Genomic DNA, 12,939 nt, shown 5'->3' with positions numbered 1-12,939 from the left:
AAGTGTCCCACCCCTGGTACACCCAATCAACAACAGGTGAAATATCAAGAGCGCCAAATTTGAAAACAATTAAATGTCATAATTCAAATTTCTCAAACATACAACTATCTTACACCCTTTGAAAGATAAACATCTCCTTAATCTAACCACGTTGTCCGATTTCAAAAAGGCTTTACGGCAAAAGCATAAAGTTAGATTATGTTAGGAGAGTACATTGACAATAGCTGTGTGTAATGTTTTGTCAATTCAAAGACAGGCGTCACCAAAAGCAGAAAACCAGCTAAAATGATGCACTAACCTTTGACAATCTCCATCAGATGACACTCCTAGGACATTATGTTAGACAATGCATGCATTTTTTGTTCTATCAAGTTCATATTTATATCCAAAAACAGCGTTTTACTATGGCGTTGATGTTGAGGAAATCGTTTCCCTCCAATAACCGCCAGTCAAGCAGCTCAACAAATTAAATAATTACTATTCGAAAACATTGGTAAAATATTATATTGTCATTCAAAGAATTATAGATATACATCTCTTGAACGCAACCGGATTGCCAGATTTAAAAATAACCTTACTGGGAAATCACACTTTGCAATAATCTGAGCACTGCGCCCAGAAAAATACGCTTTGCGATACAGACTAACCGCCATGTTGGAGAGATCTAAAATCGAAAATACTATGTAAATAATCCATTACCTTTGATTCTCTTCATCAGATGTCACTTCCAGGAATCCCAGGTCCATAACAAATGTAGTTTTGTTCGAAAAAGCTCATAATTTATGTCCAAAAAGCTCTGTGTTGTTAGCACATGATCTATGCCAGCCGGACTTCTCGTCATGAACGAGGGGAAAAAAAATATTTACGTTCGTTCAAACATGTCAAACGTTGTATAGCATAAATCATTAGTGCCGTTTTTAACCAGAACATGAATAATATTCAAGGCGGACGTTTGCATTCTCTTTTAAAATGTTTTGGCACGAGAGTACCCAACATGAACTCGCGCGCCAGAGTCTAATCGGCCACCACCGTTCCAAGGCTCTTGTTCGTTCAGTTCTCACAGTATAAGACTCAAAACACTTTGTAAAGACTGGTGACATCTAGTGGAAGCCATAGGAAGTGCTCAACAATTAATAAGCCCCTGTGTGTTTCAATGGCATAGGCTTAAAGGTAATTCAACACATCAGGTATCCACTTCCTGTCAGAATTTGTCTCAGGGTTTTGACTGCCATATGAGTTCTGTTATACTTACAGACACCATTCAAACAGTTTTAGAAAATTCAGAGTGTTTTCTATCCAAACCTGAACAATAATATGCATATTCTAGCTTCTGAGTTGGTGTAGGAGGCAGTTAAAAATGGGCACATATTTTTTTCAAAATTCTCAATACTGCCCCCTAGCCCCAAGAGGTTTTAACTGTATGATCACTGGGAATTAACCTTGGTTATACACGCTGCTGCAGTAAGGTCCAATGAATGTGGACACGGAAAGTGGCTTATTATTCATAATCTGATTTTGAAAAGGCATCTTAGGATCCGCCCCTCTGGGATCTATCCTCACATAGATTGCTTTTCCTTGCCCTCCTCTTCTTTCCCTCCTTCCCTCACTCCCTCCATCCCTCTCTCATGGAAGGCTGTTAGCCTGCAGATTGGACAAAGTGAGCAATGTTCAGTAGTTAAAAATTGAACAAGGGTAGAGAGCAATTAAAACTGGATGACCTTTATGGGAGGGGGAGCTAAAGGACGGCTGTTAAAGACACAAAGTTAAACAGTTTTATTTCTAATAACATTGATTTAACGTTGTCCGAAGGGTTCTTGGCAGTGCCGGCCCAGGCAGCTACAGTCAGATAGATTCCAACGGGAGGAGGAGAGGTTACAGTGGTTTTATATGGACACACACACTAACCCCTCTGTTAGCCCCATAATTGTTTACAGTTAAAACTACAGTTTTATTGTTCAAAGAAATAGGTTTTCATTATCTCGCTTTGATCTCAGAGAGAGCGAAGGAGATGTGAAACATGCTAGCGGTTATGGTATGCTACTGGTGATCTCCTTCAAAGAAGTGGGTATTATTCCTTCAAAGCGTGATCTGACCGTTTCACGTGGTAAGAAGAAACTCAGGACACTTCTAAGCAGAATGAAAGACAGTGGTAAGAAGTGTTTGCTCCCTAGCAGTTAAAACGAGTGTAATATTGTCGTATTTATCTGATATTCTCCATTAACCTGTATGTATAAGCATTGAGTTAGCTACTAGCTAGCCATGCTAAAGTCTTCATAAAGAGCTGTAGGGAGCTACTTGACATCCTGTTAATAATGTGGTTAGTTTAATATCATCCTAAAGCCTGAGCCGCTGTATCAAGCGGCCGTCCTGATCGCTCCGCTCGCAGAACCCAAATCCCAGTAGCTATGTTGCTGATTAGTATAGAAGGATGTAGCTTAGCCGTTATCAGCTGTTGGCTCCAATGACACAGTAATCCAGCGAGATGCTAGGCACGAGACGATATGGCACCAGAAAACACACACTAGAATAATCGAATTTACCCAACAAAGACTGATGGACTTCTAAATATGTGGTATCTCCTTGAGTCTTTCACAGTGACCCATTTAGACCAGTCAGAACTTTCCTCGTCTAGCATCAGCTAACAGGCAGCATTTCATTCTGTGACTAAAAGCACTTCAAAAGCTCTTCAGCCTTCATAATAAGAGGTTCTCATATGATGATGTAGCCTAACAAGGAGAAGACTAAGGCTAATTTTGACATGCTAGCTGTAGAAAACAGCAGTTAGAACACAACAGCTAACAACCCTTTGATTCGCTTCAGATTCTTCACAATGACAATACAACCCCTTCATATTATGATGACGATACTGTAACCCAGAGGAGATATAGCTAGCTAAGACTAATTTCTGCAGGTTAGCCAGAACAACACAGGGCCTTTGTACCTTAATGGGCCAGATCCAGAGAAGCTAGATGCATCTCCCTCACAGTGAAGTAAATGGAGGTGGCTGTTGGGCACTGGCAGGCAGTCGATCATCTTACCTTGTTATTGTCCTCCCAATACAACGACTGTCAGACAGGTCCGCTAGCCCCCAAGAGAGCAAATGGTCATATGCTGATGTGAGAGAAATGTTAAGTGTAAAGAGAAAGGAGAACAGGAGAGAATCTCATTTATGGAAGAAGGCTAGTTTTATTCCCTCGGGACGGATGGGGGAAGGGGGGGGGTCTGTTTAGCATATCCAAAGAGCCCATGGGTCAGTCTATCTGAGATTAAAAGGGACCTGCATAGGATATTGCTGCTCGCTGCTATGATGATGCTGCTTGTGCTGGTTGTGTTTCTTTGTGTGCGTTTGTGCCAGTGTGGGCGAGCATGATAAAGAAAGGTGGTATCAATGCAATTTGTTAGTGTGTTTTCATCCTTTAGTTGAAGCCTCTGTTTCAGGAGGGGACTATGTCTTCTGCAATAACACATAATTGTTGTGGGTGTTGGTCACCATAAGAATGTAAGGCTGCTGGCTATAGCGTAGCCCGTGTGACTTCATAGCCTTTTCGCAAGTTTATTTTGCAGAAAGCCATTATTGGAGAAAGTCGACATTTCCCCATGTTTCTTTCATGTGAATCCTGTACATATTTTAGTCAGAGCCTTAAACACATGGCTCTCCATGGTGTTTGAAGTGCTCTGCATTAGTAAAACCCCTTCAAGCGAGGCTGAAGTCTGGCAAAGCCCAACCTCATCATCCTACCATCCAGACAACAACTGTAAACTGTTTACTTTCTCTCGAGAGTTTCATTTTACAGAACACAGGGTTATTGCTGCTCAAGCCTCATCTCCCTCACAATAAATGGGTTTTTAGATTCTTAACCTCTCTGGGATATGTGGGACGCGTCCCACCTCAACAACAGCCAGTGAAATTGCAGGGCGCCAAATTCAAAACAACAGAAATCTCAAAATTAAAATTCCTCAAACATACAAGTATTATACACCATTTTAAAGCTTAACTTCTTGTTAATCCAGCCACAGTGTCTGATTTCAAAAAGGCAAAAGCATACCATATGATTATGTTAGGTTATAATAGTAAACCTGATATTGGTGAGTGCTAAACTTGCCGGGTGTCTAAATAGCTAGCCCATGATGCCTGGGCTATGTACTTAGAATATTGCAAAATGTGCTTTCACCAAAAAGCTATTTTAAAATCGGACATATCTAGTGCATAGAGGAGTTCTGTATCTATAATTCTTAAAATAATTGTTATGCTTTTTGTGAACGTTTATCCTGAGTAATTTAGTAAATTCACCGGAGGTTTGCGGGGGGTATGCTAGTTCTGAACGTCACATGCTAATGTAAAAAGCTGGTTTTTGATATAAATATGAACTTGATTGAACAAAACATGCATGTATTGTATAACATAATGTCCTAGGGTTGTCATCTGATGAAGATCATCAAAGGTTAGTGCTGCATTTAGCTGTCTTCTGGGTTTTTGTGACATTATATGCTAGCTTGAAAAATGGGTGTCTGATTATTTCTGGCTTGGTACTCTGCTGACATAATCTAATGTTTTGCTTTCATGGGAAAGCCTTTTTGAAATCGGACAGTGTGGTTAGATTAACGAGAGTCTTGTCTTTAAATAGCTGTAAAATAGTCATATGTTTGAGAAATTGAAGTAATAGCATTTCAAAGGTTTTGAAAATCGCACCACAGGATTCAACTGGCTGTTACGTAGGTGGGACGAATTCGTCCCGCCTAGCCCAGAGAGGTTAAAGAAATACTCATCATAAACGTTGATATAAGATAGAAGTGTTTTACATAGAATTAAAGATACACTTCTCCTTAATGCAACTGCTGTGTCAGATTTCAAAAAAGCTTTACGGCAAAAGCACACCATGCGATAATCTGAGTACAGCGCTCAGACACCAAAACAAGCCATACAGATACCTGCCATGTTGTGGAGTCAACAGAAGTCAGAAATGGCATTATAAATATTCACTTACCTTTGATGATCTTCATCGGAATGCACTCCCAGGAATCCCAGTTCCACAATAAATGTTTGTTTTGTTTCGATAAGTCCATATTTATGTCCAAATACCTCCTTTTTGTTCGTGCGTTCAGTTCACTATTCCAAATGCAGAAGGCGCATGCACTAAGTCCAGACGAAAAGTCAAAAAAGTTGCATCACAGTTTGTAGAACATGTCAAACGATGTATAGAATCAATCTTTAGGATGTTTTTATCATAAATCTTCAATAATATTCCAACCGGACAATTCCTTTGTCTTCAGAAAGGAAAAGGAACTCAGCTCGCTCTCACGGCCGTGCGCATGACTGAGCTCATGCCATTTTTCCAGACACCTGATTCCAATAGCTCTTATTCTGTCCCCATTCACAGTAGAAGCCTGAAACAATGTTCTAAAGACTGTGGACATCTAGTGGAAGCCTTAGGAAGTGCAATATGACCCCACAGATACTGTATATTGGATAGGCAATCACTTGAAAAACTACAAACCTCAGATTTCCCACTTCCTGGTTGGATTTTTCTCAGGTTTTGCCTGCCATATGAGTTCTATTATACTTACAGACATCATTCAAACAGTTTTATAAACTTCAGAGTGTTTTCTATCCAAATCTACTAATAATATGCATATCCTGGCTTCTGGGCCTGAGTAGCAGGCAGTTTACTCTGGGCACCTTATTCATCCAAGCTACTCAATATAGCCCCCAGATGGTAAAAAGAGTTTGAGAAAAAACTAAGCTAAAGAGGCTTAGTTGTTTGCTAATTACCCTTGAGGCTGTATAAAATGTATTCATAGTAAATGCTTAAACACCACCTACATGTGAATGAAGTACACAGGCATGCATAATTATGGGTAGTATCCAGCTATGATACTTTAAAAGCATTATTATGGTGTTCCTTTTGATTTTATATAATAATTGGCTAATTATAGGATGAAATATTGTGAAGGGTGTTACGCCATAGTAGAAAAGACGAGGTGCAATCAGGGAATACACTTTCCATGACATAGACTGACCAGCTGAATCCAGGTGAAAGATATGATCCCTTATTGATGTCACTTGTTGAATCCACTTCAGTCAGTGTAGATAAAGGCGAGGAGACAGGTTAAAGAAGGATTTTTAAGCCTTGAGACAATTGAGACTTGGATTGGATATGTGTGCCATTCAGAGGGTGAATGGGCAAGACAAAAGATTTAAGTGCCTTAGAATGGAGTATGGTAGTAGGTGCCAGGCGCAACAGTTTAAGTGTGTCAAAAACTGCAACGCTGCTGGGTTTTTCATTCTCAACAATTTCCCGTTTTTATCAAGAATTATCCATGACCCAAAGGACATCCAGACAATATTAGGAAGGTGTTCCTAATGTATTGTTCGTTCGGTGTATATAGTGTACAGTCCTAATTTCACATGACATTTCATGTCACATGAATTGCCATTCATTCATTTAGCCCCTGCTATATTTTCCAATAGCAGAGTGAATTTCTTAGCACTTTAATTTGAATTAAGACACTGAAGTGCGACGTGGATCAGCTACAGTTTAGCGACCATCTCGTAATCAACGTCCTCTTGCATGTACGTTCTACCGAGCATAGCTAATTTTGATCCTATTTTCTGTACTGCATTTCCTCATCCCCAATGCAGTCAGCTAGGGCCAGCGTAAGAGCATGAACTAGATTTGGTGAACTGTGTTCGTGAATAATGCATTTTGTCAGTGGCGTCCAGGCATTTGCCCGATGGAATTGCCTCTGGAGCATTCGCCGGGGTCTGCATTTCTGTTAGGTGACTGATGAAACACCTATGCTGAGTATTTCACACCTGTCAGTGACATCACCAGCTGGGGATGAATGATGGAAATATCAGGACGAACCACATGACGTGGTGCTTCAGCCTTGTCACATTTACTGCTCATTACAGGGACCTTGAGCTTTTTACTCGCTTACTGGATTTGGATTTTCAGACAGGCATAAAAAGGTATAGGCTGGAACATTTGATGTACTCTCTCGACGTTAGGCTACCATGGACAGCCTCTTTATGTGTTCCCACTGAGATATGCTGCATCTGATTGAGTTTTTTTTTTAAAATGATTGTCCCTTGTTACGTTCTCGAGAACGCTGCAAATTTACCTAATAATTTATCCTTCTCTCTTTCTTTTGTCTCTCTGTTCTCTCTCTATCTGCTCTCTGTATTTGTGCCTCTCTATAAGCAGCAGCACGTGATGGAGACAGACAAAAGAGTGACACATTGGGAAGGTTAGCTGTGGTTTATGTGTTGTTAGTCAGCTATGAGGGTTTCTATAAGCCTGTGAATGGGCTCGTTGAGTCGGAGGTAATTTTGGGCCCCGGCGTGGGGCATTAGTTGGACTGGCCTTTCTGCTGACTGGCCCGCTTTCTTCCCCCCCCCCCAGCAGCAGCAGTAGCAGCAGCAGCAGTATATACCCCTCTCTCTGCTGCATCGGCGTTTCTGTCCAAACCAAAGGCCTTTATCTCCCTGGCCCTGTGGCCATGACGACATGTCTGATATGCCGAGGTGGTGGTGGTGGCAGCAAGGATCTCTTTCAGTTTCGTTATACCTCCGGGAGCTAATAAATCTAGATATACTGCAGATAAACTGGAACATCCAGGGTTAGTACAGTAAATGCTGCTCTGGTCTCCTATGGGCTATGGGAGCTTGGGGGCTGGGAGATGGGGGTTGGGGAGCTGGCCATGATAAATGAATAGACACACGCTGGACATCCCCATTCATTATTATTGGAATTTGTGCTGCCTGCTGGGAATTTGCACAGTGATTGCCATGGCGCCTGGTTGCTGAAGGGCCTCCCAGAGGTGTTCATATGGCCAAATCTCAGACTGAGCTAGGGAACAGGAGCTCAGCTCAGCAGCCAAACAACAGGCCTCGGTGCCACAAAGACTCACAAGGAAACCACTGCAGTCGAGTGTAGGCTAACCCATGGTATTACATACACACTAATATCAGTTAACACAGAACTAAAGTCTTGCGTAATTGGTCAGATGCTCAATTAAGTTCTGGGTCCATGCGTGTTAAGAGAAGAGAGACAATGAGGATCGGAACCGGAAAGAAAAGCTCTACCTTCTCTCTTTGCAACTGTCCCATCTGCACCAACCGTCCTATCTCCTTCCGAAATCCAAGACCTAATGGTGCTTGTTATCTCACGCATTCCATTGTATCATGACAGATCTACGGAACCATTTATGTTTATGTAGTCTGTCCACGAGAGAATACACACACGCACGCACGCACGCACGCACACGCACACACACACACACACACACACACACACACACACACACACACACACACACACAGGGAGCAACATTGCAGCCTTGCTTGCATGTATCCTTCAATTGAAGAAAAATATATTTGAGCTACCGACTAGGCTCAGCAGCTAGAGCAGCCCCATAAATGCTAATTAAGATGAAGCAATATAAAGAGGTCAATCCCACCCACCCAGTCATTCTCTCATTCTCTCTCTCTCTCACTCTCTCTCTCAAACTGTGTGCTCACTACACAAATCTGCGTATGTTCCATCCAGGTGCATACATATAGAATGTGTACAGTACTTGGTTTTGGGGTGATTTAGATTAAAACATTCATTAGATCTATCATCTGTTTGATCTTATAGGCCATAATAAACAAAGCACAAAGCACTTTAGCCAACCAATCAATATACCTAATTTAAGAATAGAGTGTGTGAAGTAGATTGTGCCACCTCTCCCTTCAACGATATGCTGTCTCTCAAGTCTCATCCACCCTGTAGAAGCTGTCATTGTGAGCTGAGCCGTTCTGACACTTCTCTGTGTATTCTGTATGTGTCTGAGCATCAGACGGACTAGTGCTGTGGAGGTGATTGCCTGAAGGCTGGAAGGAAACAACTTCAGCTAACCAAGGTCACATCGCGCTCTGAAGTTGGCTTGCCAGGTTCAAACAGACAGAAAAAAACGAATTGGATGAGGTTGCTCTGAGCAGTGTGCAGATGGTCAATATATAGGCACTTGGTGTGTTCCAGCATATAGGCATAGGATAGATACTCCTCTGTTGATTCTTGTATATCTTAATTGCATAGTGTTCACTTTGCTTCTTTCCCCCACAATGCCGAGCCACTCTCTGAGACACCTTTGTGTGCTTTTCATCAATATTTAGATGAATGGCAATTCCTCAGGTGCAGCAGATCAGTGCACTGCTATGGCTTTGTTTTGCAGATGCGATGCTTTAACTGTAGCACAGTGTAACGGGTCGCACCTAGGGTCCTTTCAACAGTTTCTCCCTCCCTCTCTACGAACGTGATGAAGTAAAGCAGGATTTATTTTCATTCAACTTGTTGAGAACCCTCTGAATACATTTTAGTTCAGTGTTTTATTTTCAACCAACAAGGCTCAGTGCTTCTACAGTATTCATTGATTAGAACCCTCATTATTTTCTCTCTTCTCTCTATCTATCTCTAGGTGTCTCTCTACTCTCTTCTGTTTTAATTTTTTTTATACATAGAAAAGGCCTGTATTTCGGGCCTCTTTTTGTGAGGACATGGTGGTTATTCAGTAAGGTACACTTCACTGGATAACTTTGTGTCCACTGTGAAAGTCAACAATCTGATCAAGTGAATGTTTTTCCCCTCTCTTTACGCTTTGCCCATTTTCACAATTTCACAATACTTTGCCATTGGGAAAATGGCTCCGTCACCTGCTGTGGTGATTTAGCCATTGTGCTTTATGTTCCAGAATACAGTGCCTTGAAAAAGTATTCATCCCCCTAAATAAAGTCCATCTGTGTGCAATCTAATTGTCACATGATCTGTCAAATGATCTCAGTATATATACACCAGTTCTGAAAGGCCCCAGAGTCTGCAACACCACTAAGCAAGGGGCACCATGAAGACCAAGGAGCTCTCCAAACAGGTCAGGTACAAAGTTGTGGAGAAGTATATATCAGGGTTTGGTTATAAAAAAATATCCGAAACTTTGAACATCCCACGGAGCACCATTAAATCCATTAATAAAAAATGGAAAGAATATGGCACCACAACAAACCTGCCAAGAGAGCGCCGCACACCAAAACTCGCAGACCAGGCAAGGAGTGCATTAATCAGAGAGGCAAAAAAGAGACCAAAGATAACCCTGAAGGAGCTGCAAAGCTCCACAGCGGAGATTGGAGTATCTGTCCATAGGACCACTTTAAGCCGTACACTCCACAGAGCTGGGCTTTATGGAAGTGGCCAGAAAAAAGCCATTGCTTAAAGAAAAAATAAGCAAACACGTTTGGTGTTTGCCAAAAGGCATGTGGGAGATCCCCAAACATATGGAAGAAGGTACTCTGGTCAGATGAAACTAAAATGTAGCTTTTTGGCCATCAAGGTAAACGCTATGTCTGGCACAAACGCAACACCTCTCATCACCCCGAGAACAACTTCCCCACAGTGAAGCATGGTGGTGGCAACATGCTGTCAGGATGCTTTTCATTGGCAAGGACTGGGAAACTGGTCAGAATTGAAGGAATGATGGATGCTGCTAAATACAGGAAAATCCTTGAGGGAAACCTGTTTTAGTCTTCCACAGTTTTCAGACTGGGACGGAGGTTCACTTTCCAGCAGGACAATGACCCTAAGCATACTGCTAAAGCAACACTCGGGTGGTTTAAGGGGAAACATTTAAATGTCTTGGAATGGCCTAGTCAAAGCCCAGACCTTAATCCAACTGAGAATCTGTGGTATGACTTAAAGATTGCTGTACACCAGCGGAACACATCCAACTTGAAGGAGCTGGAGCAGTTTTGCCTTAAAGAATGGGCAAAAATCCCAGTGGCTAGATGTGCCAAGCTTATAGAGTCATACCTCAAGAGACTTGCAGCTGTAATTGCTGCAAAAGGTGGCTCTACAAAGTATTGACTTGGGGGGGTGAATAGTTATGGACGCTATTTTTTGTCTTAATTCTTGTTTGTTTCACAATAAAAAAAATTTGCATCTTCAAAGTGGTAGGCATGTGTAAATCAAATGATTACAACCCCCCAAAAAATCTATTTCAATTCCAGGTTGTAAGGCAACAAAATAGGAAAAATGCAAGGGGGGTGAATACTTTCGCAAGCCACTGTAGAAAGGATCTTGTACATGTTGTGTATTATTTTGAGAGCTGGATGCAAGTGAACACAATATACTTTCTCTTTAGTTTAACTAGCAAGACAGTGTTAATTCTTTCTGTCACTGAAAGGTTGTTATTAGTAGGTGGTGAATTCTATTTCGGTGTGTGTGCGTGCGTGCACCAAAGAATTGTAGCTCCTATTTTGCTTTTCACACTCCAACATCCCTGATCAGCACCCCGTCAATAGGGCCAGGGGTTAAACCTTAGTTCTTGTTCAGAGCCAGGGCTCAACCTCTCTCCACAGGCCCACATGAGGTGTGCTCCCTCCCACTGCTGTGCTCCCAGTGTAAAGACCCACTGAAATCGCAGCTCTCTGTAGCTCTGTCTGTCCTTAAGGTAATACAAGAATGGGAGATTAGATGTCCTTCTTCAAGGCTTTTGTTAAGTAATTTGCCGTTTGGTTTAATAATTTAAAATGGCATCGGCGCAGCCTACACAGAAATTATATATCTTTACATCTGATCTCTTTAGCTTGGAGGAGTTTCAGTATTATCTGTATGTCTGGCTGTTTTTCTGTTCTCTCTCTGTGTGTGTGTGCATAGACGTTTGTTTATGTGTGTTTAAACGTGTAGAAGTGTGTGTGTGTGTGTGTGTGTGTGTGTGTGTGTGTGTGTGTGTGTGTGTGTGTGTGTGTGTGTGTGTGTGTAGGTGTGGTGTTTGAGATGCACTGTCACTCACCTGAAACATGAACCAATGTTAGACCACTGCCACTGAATTGCTCTGGGACTGTGTACTAGAGCTCCAGGGAGCTGTGTATGTGTGTGTGTGTGTGTGTGTCACTACAGCTGTGTGTATATGTATGTGTACACACTGATGAAATAAACATCACACACTTCTCACTCCCTGAGAGTCAGGATTGCTAGCCGACCACGGCAAAGCATCCATGTTTGTTATTGGGGAGAAGCTGGCATGCAACGTCTTGAGCTTAAAGCATTAGAAAAAGTCTGGAACCTATGTAAATGATTCCTCTCTTATTTATTTAAGCTGGTGCTTCTATTTACCCAGACACAACAATGCATTTAGCCACAGTCTAATTGGCACATCAGTTTTAAAAAACAATGTTTGGGTATTTTAGATATATTCGGTGTGATTCAGCAAGTGCCCTTCAGGGGTGTATCATTTCCCTTTTGCTTTCTTTCTTTTTCTCTTTTCTCTCACATTCTCCTTCTCTCTTTCTACTGCACCAGTTTTAAACAATACTTTTGGGGCACAGCTTGAAATACATTATGTATGAGTTTTAGGAGGAATTGGAGAACCTTTGTGGACTATACCACACAGTCTGGGAGTGGTGTGGGAGGAGGGTCCCTGTCTATCTGGATGTGCATCTGTCTGTCTGAGTGTCTACTCACTGTCTTTCTGTCTCTCTCTCCCTGGTTGCCTCAGCTTCAATCTCATGTTCTGTCTCTTCTCTCCTTCTCTCTTACAGTGAAGTTTGTGAACTGCGGCCAAGGTGGACTGGTGCAGTTCGAGTGCAGTAACCCGTCCGACTTCCATATAGAGGCTGACGGGGTGGTCTACGCCCTCAGGCCCTTGACCGTGTCCACCCTCCGGGCGGTGCCCCTCGTGATCGTGGCCAGGGACGAGACCAATCAGCAGCAATGGCAGACCCAAGTGAGATTAACACCCCCTATAGGCCAGAGCCAACAGGTACGTCCAACACCTCCGCACACATCCTCTCTTTTCCACCCTCTCCTCTCTCTCTCTAATGTTTCTTGATTATTTGTGACTTCGGGTAGCATTCTGGAATGTGGAATGTTCTAATTCCAATTCCGCCCCGGCATCTAATTCCTTCCT

The 12,939-nt window shown here is 42.2% G+C and overlaps 1 protein-coding gene across 1 annotated transcript in view; it reads left to right on the top strand.

The window, feature by feature from the left end:
- LOC106569171 (cadherin-2) overlaps positions 1-12,939 on the top strand; it is a 112,957-nt gene that overhangs the window by 58,283 nt on the left and 41,735 nt on the right. Inside the window, exon 3 of the mRNA XM_014140224.2 lies at positions 12,572-12,792. Within this exon, the coding sequence (XP_013995699.1) occupies positions 12,572-12,792 (221 nt within the window). The remainder of the gene's footprint in view (positions 1-12,571; positions 12,793-12,939) is intronic.

Source organism: Salmo salar, chromosome ssa14 (assembly GCF_905237065.1).
Source record: "Salmo salar chromosome ssa14, Ssal_v3.1, whole genome shotgun sequence".
Lineage (NCBI taxonomy): Eukaryota > Metazoa > Chordata > Actinopteri > Salmoniformes > Salmonidae > Salmo > Salmo salar.
Note: the sequence above shows the minus strand (reverse complement) of the source record. Positions and strands in the feature narration are given on the sequence as shown.